Raw genomic sequence first — 17,837 nt, 5'->3', positions numbered from 1 at the left:
GGTAATCCCTGCCCTACCAGCACAACTCCTTCCTCTAAAAACCCCTTGATTTCTAAAATTACAGTCCACCGTGGCCTGAGCCAGTGTCCAGCAGAGAGAATTGTGTTTGGGAACTGCTCGCGTTTCAGCTCTGTTTGCTGCCGTTGCCCCCAGAGCATTTAATTACATACTTCAGTAATTTTAACATATGGCATGATTAAGGAGTAATTGTAAGTAATTCCTCGTGTCACCAGGACTCTAGCTGGTTGCAGCTATAAAACACCCTACAGACAAGCAAGGATCACACTTGGGCATATTATTTAGGTTGTGCCTTTTCTTATATTCACTTTAAATTACAGAATGTGACAAGCTTTAGGGTTAACAACCCAAAAAGCTTGGCAATTCCTGGAAGAAGATCCCCCGTGCGACCCTGTTCGTTGTGCATGTGTTTTCCAGCCCGTGGGCAGCTGTTTTTTTGGGATCCCGAGGGCTGTAGAGGTGTCTGAGCTCTGTGGGGAGAAGACCTGGGCTGGAGGATGCTGCAGCCAGGGCGCATCCTCTGGTTGGAGCGGGGTGGCTTGAGAAATGGTATTTTTTCTGCAGAGGTGTGGTATTTTGCAGTGCTGCAGCCCTATGTGAAGGTTTTGCAACGTGAAGGTTCTGCAGTTTGTGTAAAATGAAGGAGGGATGGGGAAGGAGGGAGGCTGCTGTTTCCTAAAGCTGCCCGGCGCTTCTGTCTGGTGCGCAAGGCTCTTTGGGCTTGGAAGTGGCTTTTGGCCAAGTGGTGCCTGAGACTTCATATTTCTGTCAGGGGCTGAATTTCCTGCAAAAGGGGGACGGGGAATTCAGGTTAGAGCGATAGCAGATGAGGAATGCTGTCGGAGCCCTGTGGAGGGAAATTGTGAGTCAGAGCATCCTCTGATGGGACCGCGTTACCAAACCTCAGACCTGCTTCTTTTTGGACCTGCCGGCGAGGTTGCTGCCTTTCTGCATCCCTCTTAATTAAAGCGAGGGCATTATTGCAACCCAGCCGTGACAGGTTTCCATCCCTGGCAGGGCTGCAGCTCAGGCTGTCATCTCCTTGAGCACAGCAGGCATGTCATGTCACCCTTGGGATTTCTTCCTAAAGTCTGTAATCTTGTGCAGATGGAAATTACTGAGCAGCCCTCGCCGCTGCTGTGCCGGGGCTCTCCTGGGGCAGCCCGGAGGTGGATGTGGGAAGATGCTGGAGCCTCTCGCACATCCCCCCCCCCGGTGCTCGTGGAGGTCGTGTGAAGCCGGAAAACTCTCCCCCATTCCCAGTGGCTGGGCTGCAGCCCCTCGATTCCCACAGCAGCCGATGGGGAGGGTCAGGGGGTGACGGAGGATGGAAGCAGGAGAAGCAGAGCGGGGAGGAGGATGGAGCGGGCAGCCCTGGCCCAAAGGCTGGCCCTGGCTGCCTGCCCGGGCAGCGGGAGGACAAGCTTTGATCTGCTATTAAAGACCACAGAAAGAGAAAGTAAAACTTCCCTTTTTTTTTTTTGTTCAGGCACTGCCAGAAGTGCCGCGGGGACGAGCAGGGTGCCGCGGGCTGGGGACGTGGTGCCGCTTACGGGTGTCCCATGTGTCCCCCTCCCGTTTGTCCTGCCCGGGAGGCTTTCCTGCTCATCAGACAGCACATCAAATCTATAAATGCGACTTGACGTGGCTGCAATTCAGCACCTGACTGGCGTGGGTGGAAATATCTCCACCGGAGAGGTCTGGGGAGGTGGGGGATGCGGCTGAACGCACAGAGCTGGCGGTGCCCGCACGTGTCGCTGCTCATCCCGAACTACAGGCAGAGAAATCCTCCCCTCCTCCCCAGCTTCGTGTGGTTGCAGAGCAGAGGATGCTTTGCGTCTGCTCCTGCCATCGTGCTGCTTCCTTGCAGGCTCCCCTTGCTGCTGTTGCTTCTCCCTGTAGGGTTTTTTTTTTTTTTTCCATGTATCCTGGGAGCAGCGATGGACTCCAGGCAGGATGCGCTGCTGCTGGCAGGGCACGTGGGAGAGGAAAAGCAAACAGAGCCCGAAGTGTGAAGGTTTTTTTTTTTTTTCCCATGCTTTTGCGTTTCCTGCCCCAGCAGTGCTGCTTCTCTCAGGGCAGTAGCGAGTGTCCTGGGAGCCTCAGGATGAGGGAAAGTTGCTGCGTGCCGAGATGGTGGCGGCCGGCGCTGGTGGGAGCACCAGGAGGAGGACGGGTGCCCGAGCCAGGAGGATGCTGCCCTGGGAGGAAGAGCTGCTCTGTATGGATCTCCCAAACACGTTACTGCTCCTTCCCTTGTCCCCTCTGAGGCTGTGCAGGACCCGAGGAAGTTCCTTCAGGTCGTCTTTCCCTGCTGGGGCATCTCCCCCGGCTCCTCCAGCCTCATCCTCAGGGATCTTCGTGGGAATTAATCGCCTGGTTTGGAAACAAAATCCATGGATGGAGCACCTGTGTTAAGCAGCACCACTTCCCCTGCCTGTACCCATTCAGGGTCTGATCCTCAGGGACACCAAGAATTCGGGAGCCCTCTTGCTCCGGGAAGGCTCACCCAGTCCTGGGGAGCTCATGGGACCGAGGATGGGGCCGGGGAGTCCCCGTCGCCTCCCTTTGCCTCTCCCTGCCCCAAAATAGCAGAAGAACACGACTGATGGGAAGGCGACAGCCGATCCTCCTCGCTTCTCCTCCAGCAACCCGAGACGAGGTGGCGGTGGCATTTGGGAGCTGTGTGATGCAAGCCCGAGCGAGGCGACACCGTCCGGCAGTCTAGACGCTGAATCTGACCCTACCTTTTTTTTTTTTTTTTTTTTTTTTTCTTCCCCCTCTCTTTATAAATGGTCTCTCCTCCAGTACAGAATGTCCTCTGCCTTCCGAAGTATTTGTAATATTTCCACGCCCTCCGTCGCCAAAAAAACTTCTATAAAAAGCTGCTATTTTTGCAAAACTGCAACCCCGCTGGCACTCCGAGATGCATAGCTTCCCAGGGCTTCGCCCGGCTTCATTAGCACGCCGGCACGGCTGGGGGCAGCTGGAGTTAAATGCAGAAAGGTTTTGGAGCAGAGCACGGGACATGGGGACAGTCACTCCTCGCCCTTGTAAAATTGCTCCCCGTTGCAAATTGAGAGGGTGCAGCCCCATTTTTCCCCCCATGGCAGGACGTATCCCGCTGCCACCCGCTCTGCCTCTCACCATTTGCACCCCGAAATCTTCCTTCAGGTTCCTCTTTGCTGGAAGATCGCCTTCGATCTCCTCTTTAAACCTTTTTATCTCCCCTCACGCCCCGCTGGAGAACAAAGCAGTGCTTCTCCTAAAATACTGGGGCTGAAGTGGGGTCCCGGTAAATGCAGGGGAGTGTTTGGGGGTGGCACCAGCCCTGTCCTGGGGCGGTGTGGGGATGCTCAGCAGCACCGCGAGGATGCTTGGAGGCACCGTGCACGTCCCAGCGCAGAGACAGAGCCGGCCAAGCAGCGGGGCAGGGTTTGCTGCCTCCTGCTACCACGAGCAGAGGTTTGGCAGTAGCGCAGCTATTTCTAAATATGTCTAGGGGATGGGTGTGGAAGGAAATCTTACCATTTAGAGAGTCTGCCAAATTGCAATGTACTCAGCTTTTTAAATTGGGAGGCCCCGAGTGTGCCGCTGCCAACTTCTTCATTTCGCTCTTTTCCTCTTTTATTGCTTTCCTATACTCATCCGCAGCTGTGCTGGGGGATCCAGACGAACACCAGAAACCAGGGCTGCGAGAGAAGCAACGCGATGGAATCGCAAAGTGACCGAAATGGAAAAAAATATTCCCCCTTTCCTCCCCTCCCCTCCCGCCGCCGTCCCCATTCTGCCTGTCGGGTAACATCACTCCGTATGTCACTGCGTGAGTCAGTGAATTTTTTCATCCTTACTCTTCTGTTGACAGAGACCCTTTAAATAGCCTTCCATCCTGAAGACATTAGGAGGTGCTGGCAGACCCGGTCCCGCCACCTTCCCCAGGATTATTCTTCTCCCTCTGATGGCTCTTTATGGCCCGATGCAGAGGCTCTAAGTGGATTTATTCTCTTGTTCGTGGCACTTAATCTAATGAGGTTAATTGGACTTCAGCTGCAGTTCAGAAACTTCAGGGAAAGGCTCGACGTGCCGTCTGGGCTCTAAAAGGCATCTGGTGAACTGGAGCCTGGGGATTCCGTCCCACTCGTGGAAAAAAACATCAAAACATTCAGCGTTTGGCTCCTCCTGTCTGTCCGACGGCCCTTTTTATTAGCCTTGTGCTAACAGTTGGCTCCGTCGCCGCTCTCTGCCTCCTCCTCCTCTTCCTCACGGGTCCCCCCGACCGATGTCACCCGATTTCGGCTCCGGATACCGCTCACACAGCATCTCCAAGAAGTGCCCTCACCGCTGCAAACCCATCTGACAGCTTCAGAGACCGTTTTTGGGTGGCTTTCCACATTTCCAGCGAGTTGCTAATCCAGTGGGCGCTTGGGTTTTCCGCAGGGAATTTGGGAAGGCAAAGCCCAGGTTTGGACAGTGCCCGGGACACTTGTTGGGATCTCAGGAGGCTTCACAGGGTGTCCTGACAGAGCCGCCTGCCTGGGGCAGCAGGCGCCAAACTTGGCTTTTACCCAAATAAATATTTAAGCAGCCGGGCAGCTGAAGAACCCATAATAAAATGTTCTGAATGCGCGTGGGTATACAAACCCAGCAAACTGCTGAGGACCTGCTCCGCCGTCAGCTGAACTCCGGTACAACTGGGCTCTTATCTCCAGGCGTTCCCGAAGCTATGTGCTTTGATTTTTTTTTTTTGCCTGAGGTTTGTTTTGCAGACTTTATCTTGAATGAGTTTATGTTAAAGATAAGGCGGCGATACCTTAGGTCTGTCGGCTTACGCCTCGAAACAGAATTTGCTGATTCAAAAAAAAAAAAAAAATCGTAGTCTTAGGTTTGAAATGGGAAAGGAACGGGTTTTGAGGTCTCAATTTTCTAAGAATCATCATGTTGAAGTGCAAAGGCTGTAATTTTTATGAGTCACAGGTTCAAGACATTGGTGATCCAGTGCAGACATAACCCACTTCAAAACACATTTCCTAGCTGAGGGTAACTGGATGAGCATTAAAGAGAGGATTTCCCCTAAATGTTGTCTGTGCTACCAGGAAAATTACGGAGCTTTCAATGCTTCAAGAGCTAGGCTAACCAGCTCGCTGGCCTTTTAAGGCAGCCAGAAATGGGGTAGAAAAACGAATGGCAACTTCTTCAGAGAGTTATTTTCCGTAAAATGTCAAAATTGGATATTGAAAGTAGTGTGCTTTCCCATGATTTTAAATCTTGGAGAAGTCACTACGTCCTCAGACACCGCTTCCAGTGGATGATGCCATGTTGTGGATGTGGTTGGGGCAAGAAAACCACAGATCCGGTCTCTCACCGTGGCAAGAACACATCCCTTAGAGCTCTCACATCGTCACTCGGTGTCCCCCGGCCCCTCAGGGTGCTGCTTCACTGCCTGTGGGACAATCAGGGTGCTTTGAACCTTCAGTGAGGACAAAGCAGCAAAATCCCCCCTTCTTTCATGCCCAAACCCATGGGGTTTGATTCTGCATCTACATTCCCAACTGCTTTCCCATGGCTGGGGCCAGGGCCAGCCGCGACGCACCTCGGTGTTAAAGATGCAGCCCAAAAGAGCGTAAATTTTGAATTTTACAGCCTGCGGGGCAGCTATTGCTCTTCAAAGCCAGTTTTCTGGGCGCAGTCAGTGCAGCGTCCTGTGGAGAAGGAGGATTTCATCCCAGCTCTGCTGCTCGTCTCCGGGTGGGAGATAAATGGGTACAGCTGGGCCGGGTGAGCTGTGCATGGGCTGGAACAGAAATGAGGGATTACATGGGAAGGAAAGGCCAAGGGTTTGTCTGCAGCGAGACACAGCACAGGCACAGACAGGCTCTTGCAGGCGAACGGGAAAGGAGATGCTGCAGGGAGCAGAATGCCTTTGTCCAACAGTTGGGGAAATTTATCCTGGAGGCTGAAAGCCGCCATCCCCGTCACGTTTCTGAGATGCCTGCTGTGAAAATCACGTGCGTGTGCTCCCCTTGCCCCGAGGGCATTTCCCTCGCTTGGTAAAACCCAATGGATTCGACGAGCCCCTTCTGCTGGGGGCTGCAGAAGTGTTTCCCACTCCGATCTGGCTGAGAAGAAGTTTCTGAAGCAGGTTTTGGTGGCACTGCCCCTCCATCCAAACATCCTGGTGGACGCCACCAGCCGTGCCGGGGCTCGCAGCAGGAGGAGGAATAGCTGGGTTTCCACGCGCTTGCACAATAAATAGAAAGAAAATGCTAAATGGATCATTTACAGTAATTCCTCGTAGATGTTGCCAATGCCATCTGTCTTGTGTGTACAGACAAGGAGTCTCTCTTTAAACAAACACAGGCCCGGAGGATGACAACAAAAGCATAAATTGAAGAGCGAGCTCGCAGCGCATCAGGAGGTCGCTGCTGCAGCCCACCCGCTTCTGCTCGGAGGTGACCTTTGGCAGGAGCAGCCTGGTGTCAGCCGAAAAACGGGGAGGAGATGTTAACAGAGACCTTCACATGTGGATTTGGGGCTGGAACTGAACCTGGGAAGATGTTTTACCCCAGAGGACAGCTCCAGCGAACGGCCATCTCCAGGCACAGCGTGATTTACCAAACGGCACAAACCTGTACCAAGGACTTGAGATTTCTCACTGCTTTTGTACTTTAAAGACGTCTCTCTTGCTTTTATGGCCAGAAGAGAGGGGCTGGGGCTCTGAGCAGCTCCTCGTCCCAGTTTCCAATTAACTGGAGCACTACCATCTGCAAGCCCTTACACCCCGGACAGCCTCTGCTTTAGCTACAGTAACTAAACAGCATGTTTGCCAAAGCTCGTCTCTATTCAAAACACGCTTGAAGAGCCTTTGTAAACTTATTAATCATACGCAGTGTCAGGCATTTTTTTTCACCAGTAGTTTACTGAAAGATTGAAAAGCGCAGCCAGAAAATGTGCAAAGCTGCTTTTCACTTTTTCTCTAATTTGGGGGTAGGAACTGCAGACACGCACGCAGTGGTGCTCGCTTGCTGCTTGTCTACTTGTCGCACGGCAGGCTTCATTTTTATTCCCCCTGCAACCCGAATTTCTGCAGTTGGCTTCAGTGGGGTTCTGAAGCCTCTGAAAGGCTGGCTTGTCCAGCAGACAGCTCTTGGGGTGAAATCTGTGGTTTTTCACTTGAAAAAGTGCTCAGCCGTGGAGGAGCAGCAGTGCTCTTGCATGGCATGGATGCTGTGGTGCCGTGCCCCGCGGCGATGCACGGCTTTGAAGCAGCTGCCGAAAACTTACAGCATCCTTTGTAATCCGAAGATAGCGTCATGAACAACTGAGGAACTATAAAAAGTTGCTTTGAAATCAGATGGTCAAGTGTTGGGCCGTCTCCAGCAGATTGCTTTCAGGAGCCGAGCTTGGCCTGGAGTCCTTCTCTTGGCCTCTCTGAATGGTTTCAGCTGAGCGGCAGCATCAGTTGCTAATGCACCATAAATAAACAGCAGAGTATAAACCTTGCTAGCAAAATACCAGGGGAACTCCTCATTTTAGGCTCTGCTGCGTGTTGTCCCATGCTCATGATCCTGGTTATCCCAGCAGATTTTTTCTTAATGAGATAAGCTGGAGGCAAGAGGAATGAATCAGAAGAGCTGTCTGGATTTGCGCTCCGGGTATTTATTGCTAGAAATGGTCAAAAAGTAGTGTTGAGTGGAGGTGAAATTAGCTGTTAGTGGGTGCGGGGAGCGAGCTCAGCATGATGGTCGGTTTTTGTGTAGTAATAGGAAATCAATGTGCACTTTAATTAATAAAAGCTGTGCCAGAGGGTGGTTTGGGGTGGGAGACCCGCAGTACGGGAGATGGGTAAATCCAGAGGTGCTGGATTAGGAGACACCAGGACAGAGGCATCTGTCCTTGCATGTCACCTAAAATCACATCCCCCCAATGTGATTCCAACCACAGCAAGGTTGCAGGCTGGGCATTGTGGGGCCCTTTGTGGGATGGGATAGCCCGTGCTGTGGCCCCATGGAGCTCACGGTGTCTGCAAGCAGGGAAACAAAGTCCAGGGACGGGACACAGCCTGCCAGGGAAGCCATGCTGTAATAAATTAAAAAAAATATAAAGTAATTTTTGGAATGTGCTGTTTATAATGGCAGCCGTACCCTGGCAAATGTGGAAACTGTGCATCGTGTCCAGCTGTGTGATTTAGCGGCGCTGAACCTACGTAGGCTACTGGGTCCTGCTCCATCCCGAGTGCTCCAGCTGGGGATGCTCCAGGGATGTGCCCTGTGCCTGAGCACCCAACGGGAGCATGGGCTCGGAGAGAAACAGGCTGGGGGTTGCTTACAAGGAAAGCCAGATGTGTCTGTCCGCCTGGGGATGGTGGGAATCGTGTCTGATAGAGGCAGATCTGGTTTCTTGGCTCATGGTGTGTCGCTGGTTTGGGGCAGAGCCGGCTCGCAGCCTGGTGTTCTCATCTGTCGTTTCTCACAGGGAAAAAGGCTGGGGTAGGAAACATCTGCTGCATCACGGAGCAGCACAGATGTGTCCCCTGCAGGTCACGTCCTGGCCACTGAATTCCAGGTTTAATGGTATTCCTGTGGCTGGGAGCAGACAGCAAACTCCCACTGCTGCCGGCATGGTCACTGCATGTGTTGGGGTAAAATGCTGACCGTGTAACCCCTCCTGGTTTGGGTTATTACCGGTTGTCCTGCTCAGCACCCCTGCTGGTGGGGAAATACAGCCTGCTCCGACTCTCTGCATCCTCTCCTGCCTGGTGGACGAGCCCTGGCACCCTCCTGGCCATGCCAAATGAAAACACCAAGTTTCTCCCCAGGCAATCCGCTAGGTATCGTAACGTGTACAGCTGCAAGCTTCAGCGTGCAGCTGAGGTGGGAATTGTGGCCGCTTTCCTTAAAGTGTCAAGGATTCACAGCTTCACACGTTTCTGTGCATTTTGGGGGAAAACAGCTGGAGACCACCAAGGGGCTTGAGCAGGGACAGCCAGCTGCAGGGGCAGCTCCAAAGCTCTTCCTTACAGACTCAGGTGTGACCAGAATTTGGTCTCTGCTTTCCCAGAAAGCTCCTTCCCAGTTGGAAGTGGATGCATGAGGTGTGACACCCCAAAATACCTTTGCCTGGATGGGATCACCCCGAGCCCCCAGAACAGCAAGAGCACAGTGATGGAAACCAAATGCGTGGCTCTTTAATTGTCCAAGCTGCAGTTTACATGATGAGCATTGATTCCTGGGGAGGATTTTGTTACCCAGTCACCCAAATCTTGTAATCCCTTTTTCCTACATATTTTTATGTGTTTCTCATTTTCATTAGTCATGCAGATTGTGTGCTTTGTAGAAGCAAACCATGCTGCTCCCATGGCTTGAGGCACTGATGCACTCCGATGCTCTTCATTTTCAGATACGTGGTTTTAGGATTATTCCGTCCGGTTTGGGGCAGGGAACTGGGAGAGGCTGGAGTCCCCCTGGCAGGGACCCCTGCCCCTAACCCCATCCAGCCTGGCCTGGGGCACCCCCAGGGATGGGGCAGCCACAGCTCCTCGGGGCAGCCTGCACCAGGGCCTCACTGCCCTCTGAGGGAAGGATTTCCTCCTCATATTGAATCTAAATCTACCCTTTTTTGGTTTAAAACCATCACTATCACTACATATCACCTAAGCTGTCCTGCAGCCCCTTTAGGCCCCGTGAGGTCTCCCCGGAGCCTCCCCTTCCCCAGGCCGAGCACCCCCAGCTCCCTCAGCCTGTCCCCACAGCAGAGGGGCTGCAGCCTCTGAGCATCCTCGGGGCCTCCTCTGTGGCAACCTTCTCAACACCCTCAGGTCCTTTTCCCAAGGGCTGCTTTTAATCCATTCCTTGCCCAGCCTGTGTTTGTGCTTGGGATTGCCCCGGCCCAGCTGCAGGACCTTGCACTTGGCCTTGTTGAACCCCATGAGGTTCTCACAGGCCCACCCCTCAGGCCTGCCCAGGTCCCTCTGGATGGCAGCCCTTCCCTCCAGCACCACACTGCTTGGTGTTAGCATCAAATATGCTGAGGGTGCACTCGATCCTACTGCCCATAGCATTAATAAAGACATAAAACAGCACCTGTCCCCATACAGACCCATGAGGGACACCGTTTGTCACTGGGCTCCACCTGGCCATAGAGCTGTTTACTGCGACTCTCTGGATGCAGCCATCCAGCTAATTAGTCCACCAAATAGTCCACCCACCAAATCCACATCTCTCCAATTTAGAGACAAGGACATTGTGTGAGAAAGATAAAGATGTTGTGTGTGGCATTTCCAGTCTGGTGACTAAATAAATGGCTTGATTCTTGAGTTGCTGCTATGGATGGGAGAGAACCTGGCCTGTCACCTAGGTGCCTAAATAGAGGGGTTAAATATGTATAAAGAAAGATATAAAAATAGATAGTTGAGATATAAGCTGCTGGTGGAAGGAAGGTGGTTTGTTTTGTATAGACTGGCTCTCAACTTCATTTCTGTCCATTGCAAAGCAGGAAAATCAACCAAGATACTGCAAGTCATTGGGTGTTAGTCCTAAAGGAAAGATTTTCTTTTTTTTTTTTTCCCACATTTTTCCATCCTGCCTTTGTTAAAGCGGTCTGTTTTTTTCCCCAGACATCAGGCATCCAGAAGAGCTCTCCCTTTTGAGGAAACCCAGAGATCCATCAAAGAAAAAAAAGAAGAAGCTGGACGATCAATATGAAGATGAAGCCTTTGAGCTGGAGGGCCCGCTAATCACGCCGGGGTCGGGTGAGTCAGGGTTTGCTTTGTGGTGATGCGCTTCTGGGGAGCAGAGTGGGAGGAAGCAGCCAGGTAATAAAATGGGAATGCATGCAGGGAAAAAATATATGGCAGTATTGATATGACCAAATTCCTTAAGGGCTGTGCAAGAAATGGACCCCGAATTATTTCCATAAGTTATCCAGGGCTGCTGCACGCGGTCGTGATGGTGCAGATGAACGCCTGGGGCTGTGAGGTGTGCAGGGGAGCAGAACAACGCCAGGCTTTATAAAATAAAAAAGAAACACGTAAAATAAAAAAAGAAAGTGTGACCACTTCAGCATGCAGATTGTGTTACTGAAATGTTTTCTTACCCTATTAAGAAAGAAGTTAAATGGAAAACCATTCCTAACTTCAAACTCCAGGTGCGTTGTAGGCAACACCGCTGCTTTAAACCTTATTTATGGCCCACCAGAAATGGTCTTTTTATTAATTGCATTAGTGCTCCCTAATGCTAAGGGCGTGGCTGTAGGTGGTAATGCTAAAAGAAAGCTCTCATTGTCGGGGGTTTCTTGCTGCTGCGGGAGTTTGCCAGTGTGGCTCACGGAGCACCGCTAACGAAGCAGCACCGCTAACGGAGCAGCACCGCTTGCCGCAAGCAGCAAATCGATGCCGGGAGTGTTTGCAAGCAGAGAGGTGTTCTGGCTCTGCTCCGCAGCGGCTGGAGGCTGGGGCTGAAAGGATGGAGGCAGTCAAGTGGGAGCACTTTAACCCTAATGGACTCGCGGAGACAGCCGCAGTGATGCGTGCTGGCGGGCGGGCGAGACGCGTCTGGCTGCCAGCGCTCCTGGATTTAAATCCAGCGACAAGAGGGAAGCAGGGCAGCGTTAATGTTAAAAAGCAAACAACCTTGGGATTCAGTAAATTTGTATAATTGCTCTTGAATTAACCGAAGTGCAAGTGAAGGTGACAGCAGCGTGCTCGGTGGTGCTCTGCGGGCACGGTGCTCACCCCTGCATGCTTGTGGGCAGCTTCACATGGGGCACGGGCACAGGGGAGGGTTGGCATCTCCCCTTTTCGGCAACTGGGCTGGGGGGTGGCCTCAGGTCTACGTCCTTCATGGGATGGAGGAGCCCAGAGCTCCTGCACAAGCTTCCCAGCCACTCAGCACCACCCTGGGCACTTCTGGAGGTTGGTCTGCAGAAGCCCCCTGGGAGCTTTGCAGCAAGAGAAAAATACTCCTTTTTTTCCTCTTTTCTCAATCTTTCTCTTCTAAGTGACTTAATAATACTTCTGGACTAGTCCTCTTCCACTTCTGGCTAGAGGAGCTTTCCCTGCATCTTTCAAAGCTCCGGCCAATTTTCATTTTCATTTGGCATTTCCATCAGGAGAGGTAGTCATCAGCCTTTCCGAAAGGCAATGTTCGCAGAGAGCATCTCTGTTAGATTAATAGGAAATACTTGGCTTGCTTTGTGGGAAACGTATGCAAAAGACATTTTTCAATTTAAATTATTTATTACTCTTTCAGTGAGTCACTTTGAACTATCGTACAGTTTTTTCTTTCCTGCACTACGTCTGTGAATGAAAGGACTTTTGCTGCAGCTTTAATTACTGCAGCTACCTGCAACGTTTAGGTCCCATCAGTTAGACGTCATGTTTTTAAGCTGAATAAATTGTTGCTGCTGTTGTTCCAACATCAGTTTGTGCGCTGAATGCTTATGTGAAACGAGTTAACATTTCTGGATCTGCTCGTTTCAGTGCACATAGATTTAATGGGCATTTTTTTGTCACTGAGGACCCCACACCTGGCAGTGCAACCAATTTAAACCTCTGTAGGCAGAGCTGTCAATATACCTACAGTAAGTATTGCCCAACATTTTCCACTGAAATTCTTGTTTTTGCTTGCTTATGAGTTAGCCAAGCTTATAGGTATTTAAGCTGAAACTTTCCATGACATTGCCTGCCACGGGCAATTTTTTTAAGGAAAACTGAAATGTTTCAGTTGTTTCTGAACAATGTCAGTGACCTTCTCAGAAGGTGACGTGGAGAACATCCACGGGGAAGTTTTGCTCCTCTGTGCTCTGGAGCAGAGACTCAAAAAGAGGGGAGCAGGGCTTGCACATGCGTGGACATCCATGTGAACATCTGCCCGTTTTGGGGCGAGAAGTGGGTTTTCCTATCCTTGCTCCATGTTCAGCCCTGTCCCTTGAGGCTGGCACAATGCAAATGTTGACAGATGGAGGCAAGGAGAAGCTGCTGCCTTCTCCTTGAAAGCGTGAAGCTCAAAGGGGGATATTCCCATCCTGCCATGATTCCTGCAGCATTTTTGCTCAGCCCCAGTTTTTGGCTCTGTCCCAGTAGGTTCCCACACTGCTTCCCAGTCCCCAGGCTTTTGGTCAGAACATGAATCCCGACCAGGGTGCCAGCAAACCCAGCAGCATCATTAAAAACATCCCAAAGGTTTTCTTGTTCGATGGCACCTGCCAGCTTTCACTTACATTTTCCATCCTATCAGCTAATAACACAACAGAGGCCAGTTCTGTGTAAAATCCCCTCAAAATGGTGCAAAGTTGGTTCACTGACGTCGATTGTGTTATCTTCCAGATGTCGTATCATGTAGCTCGATTCCAGATCGGATCGGATTGCTGGGCCCAGATGTATCCCCCTAATTCAGTTCAGCCCTAAATATTGCGGGAAAACTCTCGATCGAATCCTGCCGTGTTACAAAGTGCTTGGAATACTTTTTTTAATATTCTCTGGAGTTTTTTAATATACTTCAAAACAGCCGGAGATGTGGAAGATATTTCATCTCGAGGAGACAGATGAAGCTGGGTTTCCAAAATCCAGAACCACGCATGGAAGAGCTGGGGGGGTCGCACGTCTTCCCGATAGGATGGATTCAGACCGGTCTTTTGGCTCATCTTTCTGTAATTTCGTGCACATTCAAGGAGCTAGTGCTCTTCTAAGGTGTATTTTGGGCGCATCGTATCACACATCTGAGCATGCTGGAATGGGAAACGTGATTTCAAAAGGACACAATCCTTTCCCAAAGAGCCAAGCATTGGTCCTCCTAAATAGTGGTGCTCAGATTTATTCCCAGCAAATGATGTTGAGCTCATTGCCTGATTTTTCTACGCAGTGGAATCACCGATATTAGGATACACTTGTTGAATCTCCATTACTTTCAAAATTTGGGTTTTATACTCAGCATAAAAATCAATGCTCCCATGAGACAAGTAGGGCCTCGTTAGCTATCAGCTAATATGGGGTATGAGATGCCAAGTTAGGTCAGATTTCTTCTCTTCGTAATTTGTAATTTTAAAAGCGATTTATATTTTTTTCCTGTAAAACTTCACCTAGGATTAATGCATGCCTTGTGACCAGTCCTGCACCAAATAGCACCACTCGCTCAGCACATTAATATCAAATAGGCCATCTCAGCAAGCTTTTCTGTCCACAAAATGCCACGTTTCCGTGCCTGGCCAGTTCTTGTAACATGAGCAAAAGAGCGTGGAGTCACTCGGGTTACTTTGCCTGCCGAGTCAGCTGGCGCTGCTGCAAACGCTGAGAAAAAAAAGAGTGCTTTTGGTGAAAGTTGTGTGCAAAGAGACGGGCGAGCTTTTGGGCAGCTTTGCAAGCGTTTCACGTGTCGGGGAAAAAAACAGGTTTACAGTTTGTTGGCTACTGAGGGGCAGCAGCGGGAGAGCACGCATCTTGCGGCTGCATCGCTGGAGGAGCCTCCCCGGCAGTAAATCAGGGTGAAAACATGGCAGTTTCGGGTCTGTGTTGAGAAGTGGCAATTGCCAAAAGCACAGAATCACCTCGGTTGGAAACAGACCTTCAAGAGCACCGAGTCCAACCGTTAACCTGACCGATCGCAGCAGTTTGATGCGTTGCTCGCAGGAAGCTCAGAAAATCCACATCTTGAGTGTCCCGCTCGAAACCATTTGGCAAGAAAGGCAATTTTTGCAAACTCACCTGAAACGCCTCCCTGATTTTAAGCGAAATCGCTTTAACGAGGGGAGTCTCAGCCAGAGGCCGGCTCTGCACTGGGGTTCGGGTGGTTAAACCTCACGTGTGCTGTTCAGACCTCTTGCAAACATTTGTATTTTCAGCTCCGCTCCTTCCCAGCCCTCCCGGTGACTTTCTCTCGCCTTCTCACTTCCCTCCTTTCTTTCCCTCTCCATAGGCACTGATATTCTTTACATCGGCCCCGTCAAAGGTGAGCTCCACCTCCTTAGGACTTTTGTGCTCTGCCTCTGGTCTCTCTGGCCGTGCCCTTAGTTTATTTTCCTGCTCCTCTAAAACCTTTGACTTCCAAAATCTTTAAGCGCCAGGTAATGCCGGTAAGTGGGGGGCTGCTCATGTCCCAGCTCAGGGGCAGGCGCCAGCTCCCGAGGCTGGCGGCCTGGGAGACCTGAGGGTTTTCCCATGGATTCAGCCTGGAATGGCTTTTCCATCAGCTTTGCTCTTGGAGAAGAGCTGAGAGAGAGAGAGAGAGGGAGAGCTTGGGACAGCTTGTCATGGGAAAACAAGCAGCGCAGTGTTTTCCCGCTGCGGAAAAAAATGGTAAAAGCAAAAGGGAAGGTTTCTCATCCGCTGGCTTCGTTTTTGTGTCTGCGCTGGCTTTGTACAGAGCAGGGCTTGGCAGCAAGCTAACTCCCGGCGCTTCTTCCTCTCGCTGGTAGGAAACATATATTCGAGCCCGGGACTGTACAGCAAAACCATGACGCCAACCTACGACGCTCACGACGGCAGCCCCCTGTCACCCACGTCCGCCTGGTTCGGTGACAGCGCCTTGTCGGAGGGGAACCCGGGCATCCTGGCCGTCAGCCAGCCCGTCACCTCCCCAGAGTCCCTCGCAAAAATGTACAAGCCACAGGCGCTCCTCGATAAAGCCAAAATCAACCAAGGGTGAGTTCAGGATTTGTTTTTCTTCTCTCTTCTTTTTTTTTAAAAAAAAAAAAAAAAAAGGGCTTCCTTAAAAAAAAAAAAAATAGATCCGTGTGGTTTTAAATTGCATTCTTGAAAGCGTCGTCGCGAGTTCGCCGGAGCTCTTCGTGTGTGTTAGCCCTTGTTGACAATTCACAGATGGCTGGATTCGTCCCGATCTCTTATGGAGCAAGAGGTGAAAGAAAACGAAGCTTTGCTGCTCCGGTTCAAGTACTACAGCTTTTTTGACCTGAATCCAAAGGTACAGAGTTATTCATTTCACTTGCACCTTGCAGCCGAACGTTTTGGGCGAAGGATGCCTGTATCTCTGGCATCTATTTCAATACTCAAATGAGCATTGAAAAAGGTTAATTGGGTGGTCTTTGCTTGTGCTGGGAGCGTGGGAGGTGGCGGGTGGTGTTTCACAGCCTCACCATTTCTCGCTGTGCGCAGTACGACGCCATCAGGATCAACCAGCTGTACGAGCAGTCCAAGTGGGCCATTCTGCTGGAGGAGATCGAGTGCACGGAGGAGGAGATGATGATGTTCGCGGCGCTGCAGGTAGGAGATGTCCCCGGACCCTCGTGGGTTTGGGTAGTCTGGATTTTGTGGCTCTGCAGACATCTCCCCTGAAGCATCGGTGGGAGGTTGGGCTTCTCGTGCTCGTTTCCCATCTCCTAATACTCACTTGAGCTTATTGGGCAATTTAAATATTTTCTGCTTATTTCTTCTCATGAAGAAGAACTTAGTCCCCTTTTACCAAACATGTTTATGTCTGCCTTAACTTTTAGTTTTACCCTTTCTGAAAAACCCCAGTGAGGACACTAGGTTACTGAACTGCGCATTCCTGGCACGCTGCCCCCTGAGCAGCTGGTGATAATCTGTGGGTTTCCCAGAACTATTTATTTATCTGTTTTATGAAATACTTGGTGTTATTTGGCATAAATACTACACCTGCTATTGACTTCTGTGGGATGGATGGCAGGCCATTTACTATGTGTGGTCTGGCGCTCCTTGTTGCAGTAGGATGCAAAAACAGCCCCAACAGGAGCAAGAGCCTGCTCCTAGGGCCCCTCCCAGGAAGAAAATAGTGAGAACAGAAATGTCAACGCTCTGTTTAACTCTCTGAGCAGTCCAGACGGGGTTGTGCATGGTCCTTAGAGTGAGATTTTGCAGACTTTTTGGTTTTCCGTGGTAAAAACAGCTGCAGTGCAAGAGGATGTCACAAACATGGGCTGTGCCATTAAAGCCAAAGTTTTTTTTTGCCATGGCCAGCCCGAGGCTTCCAGGTCGCAGGAGCACCTTTGTTCACGGGGCTGTGCCTTGCCTTTCAGTACCACATCAACAAGCTGTCCATCATGTCGTCGGAAAACCACCTGAACAACAGCGACAAGGAGGTGGATGAGGTGGATGCTGCGCTCTCCGACCTAGAAATCACTTTGGAAGGTGGCAAAACGTCAACGATTCTGGTAAGGGCTGAGGCTGGGGCGTGGTGCCTTACATGTCCCCTTCTCGCCTCTCACCAAGCAAGAATGTTTTTTTTTTTCCATACATCCAACCAGTTTTATTTCCTTCCTTTCCTTTTTTTTTCTATTTCTGCTCTTGTTGAAAAAAAGTGACCATGGTGGAGCAATGCAGAACACAGAGCCCAGTGATATTTTTCATAAAACTAGTATTTTTTTGAAACACAGCTAGGTGGTTTTGGTGGCAGGGGACTCCAGGCTCCAAGTGTGGGGCCAGCATGGAGCTGGTAAAAGCTCTTTGAGCATGGGCACGTGTTGAACCCAAGGCTGCATTTAAGCCTTCTCTTTTTGGGGTGTTTACAGTTAATTTAATTGGCATTGCCACAGGAATCGAGTGCGTTAACACTTTTTTCCTACAAAGATTGGAAGACCAAACTGTGTTGGAGAAATTCTGAAGGAGCCAGGATCTTGCTGAGCCCCCTGCACCAAGCCACCTTCCCACTCAAATAATGGAAAACTCAAATAAAATTCATTTGCTTTCTGTTCTCGTGGCTGACTTTCCCAAATACCGAATTCCTCACGCTGAGGTTTCTCTTCCACTGTTCTCTAGCTCATGACAAAGTTTTACAGCATCTGAAACAGCTGCCATGATTTTCAGAAATAGCTTGTGCTTTTGAAACCCTGTTTTTATTAGACTGGATTTTAGC

General features: G+C 50.6%; 1 protein-coding gene across 5 annotated transcripts in view; it reads left to right on the top strand.

Moving 5' to 3' along the window:
* Positions 1-17,837, top strand: part of FERMT2 (FERM domain containing kindlin 2) — a 43,621-nt gene that overhangs the window by 15,727 nt on the left and 10,057 nt on the right. For 3 of the 5 annotated variants that reach the window (XM_068682300.1, XM_068682299.1, XM_068682304.1), the window contains 6 exons: positions 10,631-10,765; positions 14,925-14,957; positions 15,424-15,649; positions 15,827-15,929; positions 16,121-16,228; positions 17,002-17,136. In XM_068682300.1, coding sequence (XP_068538401.1) covers positions 10,631-10,765; positions 14,925-14,957; positions 15,424-15,649; positions 15,827-15,929; positions 16,121-16,228; positions 17,002-17,136 — 740 coding nt within the window. The remainder of the gene's footprint in view (positions 1-10,630; positions 10,766-14,924; positions 14,958-15,423; positions 15,650-15,826; positions 15,930-16,120; positions 16,229-17,001; positions 17,137-17,837) is intronic. The other 2 variants (XM_068682302.1, XM_068682303.1) reach the window with 1 other exon arrangement.

The sequence above is a fragment of the Anas acuta genome, chromosome 5 (assembly GCF_963932015.1).
Source record: "Anas acuta chromosome 5, bAnaAcu1.1, whole genome shotgun sequence".
Lineage (NCBI taxonomy): Eukaryota > Metazoa > Chordata > Aves > Anseriformes > Anatidae > Anas > Anas acuta.
This window is presented reverse-complemented; position numbering and strand designations above follow the sequence as displayed.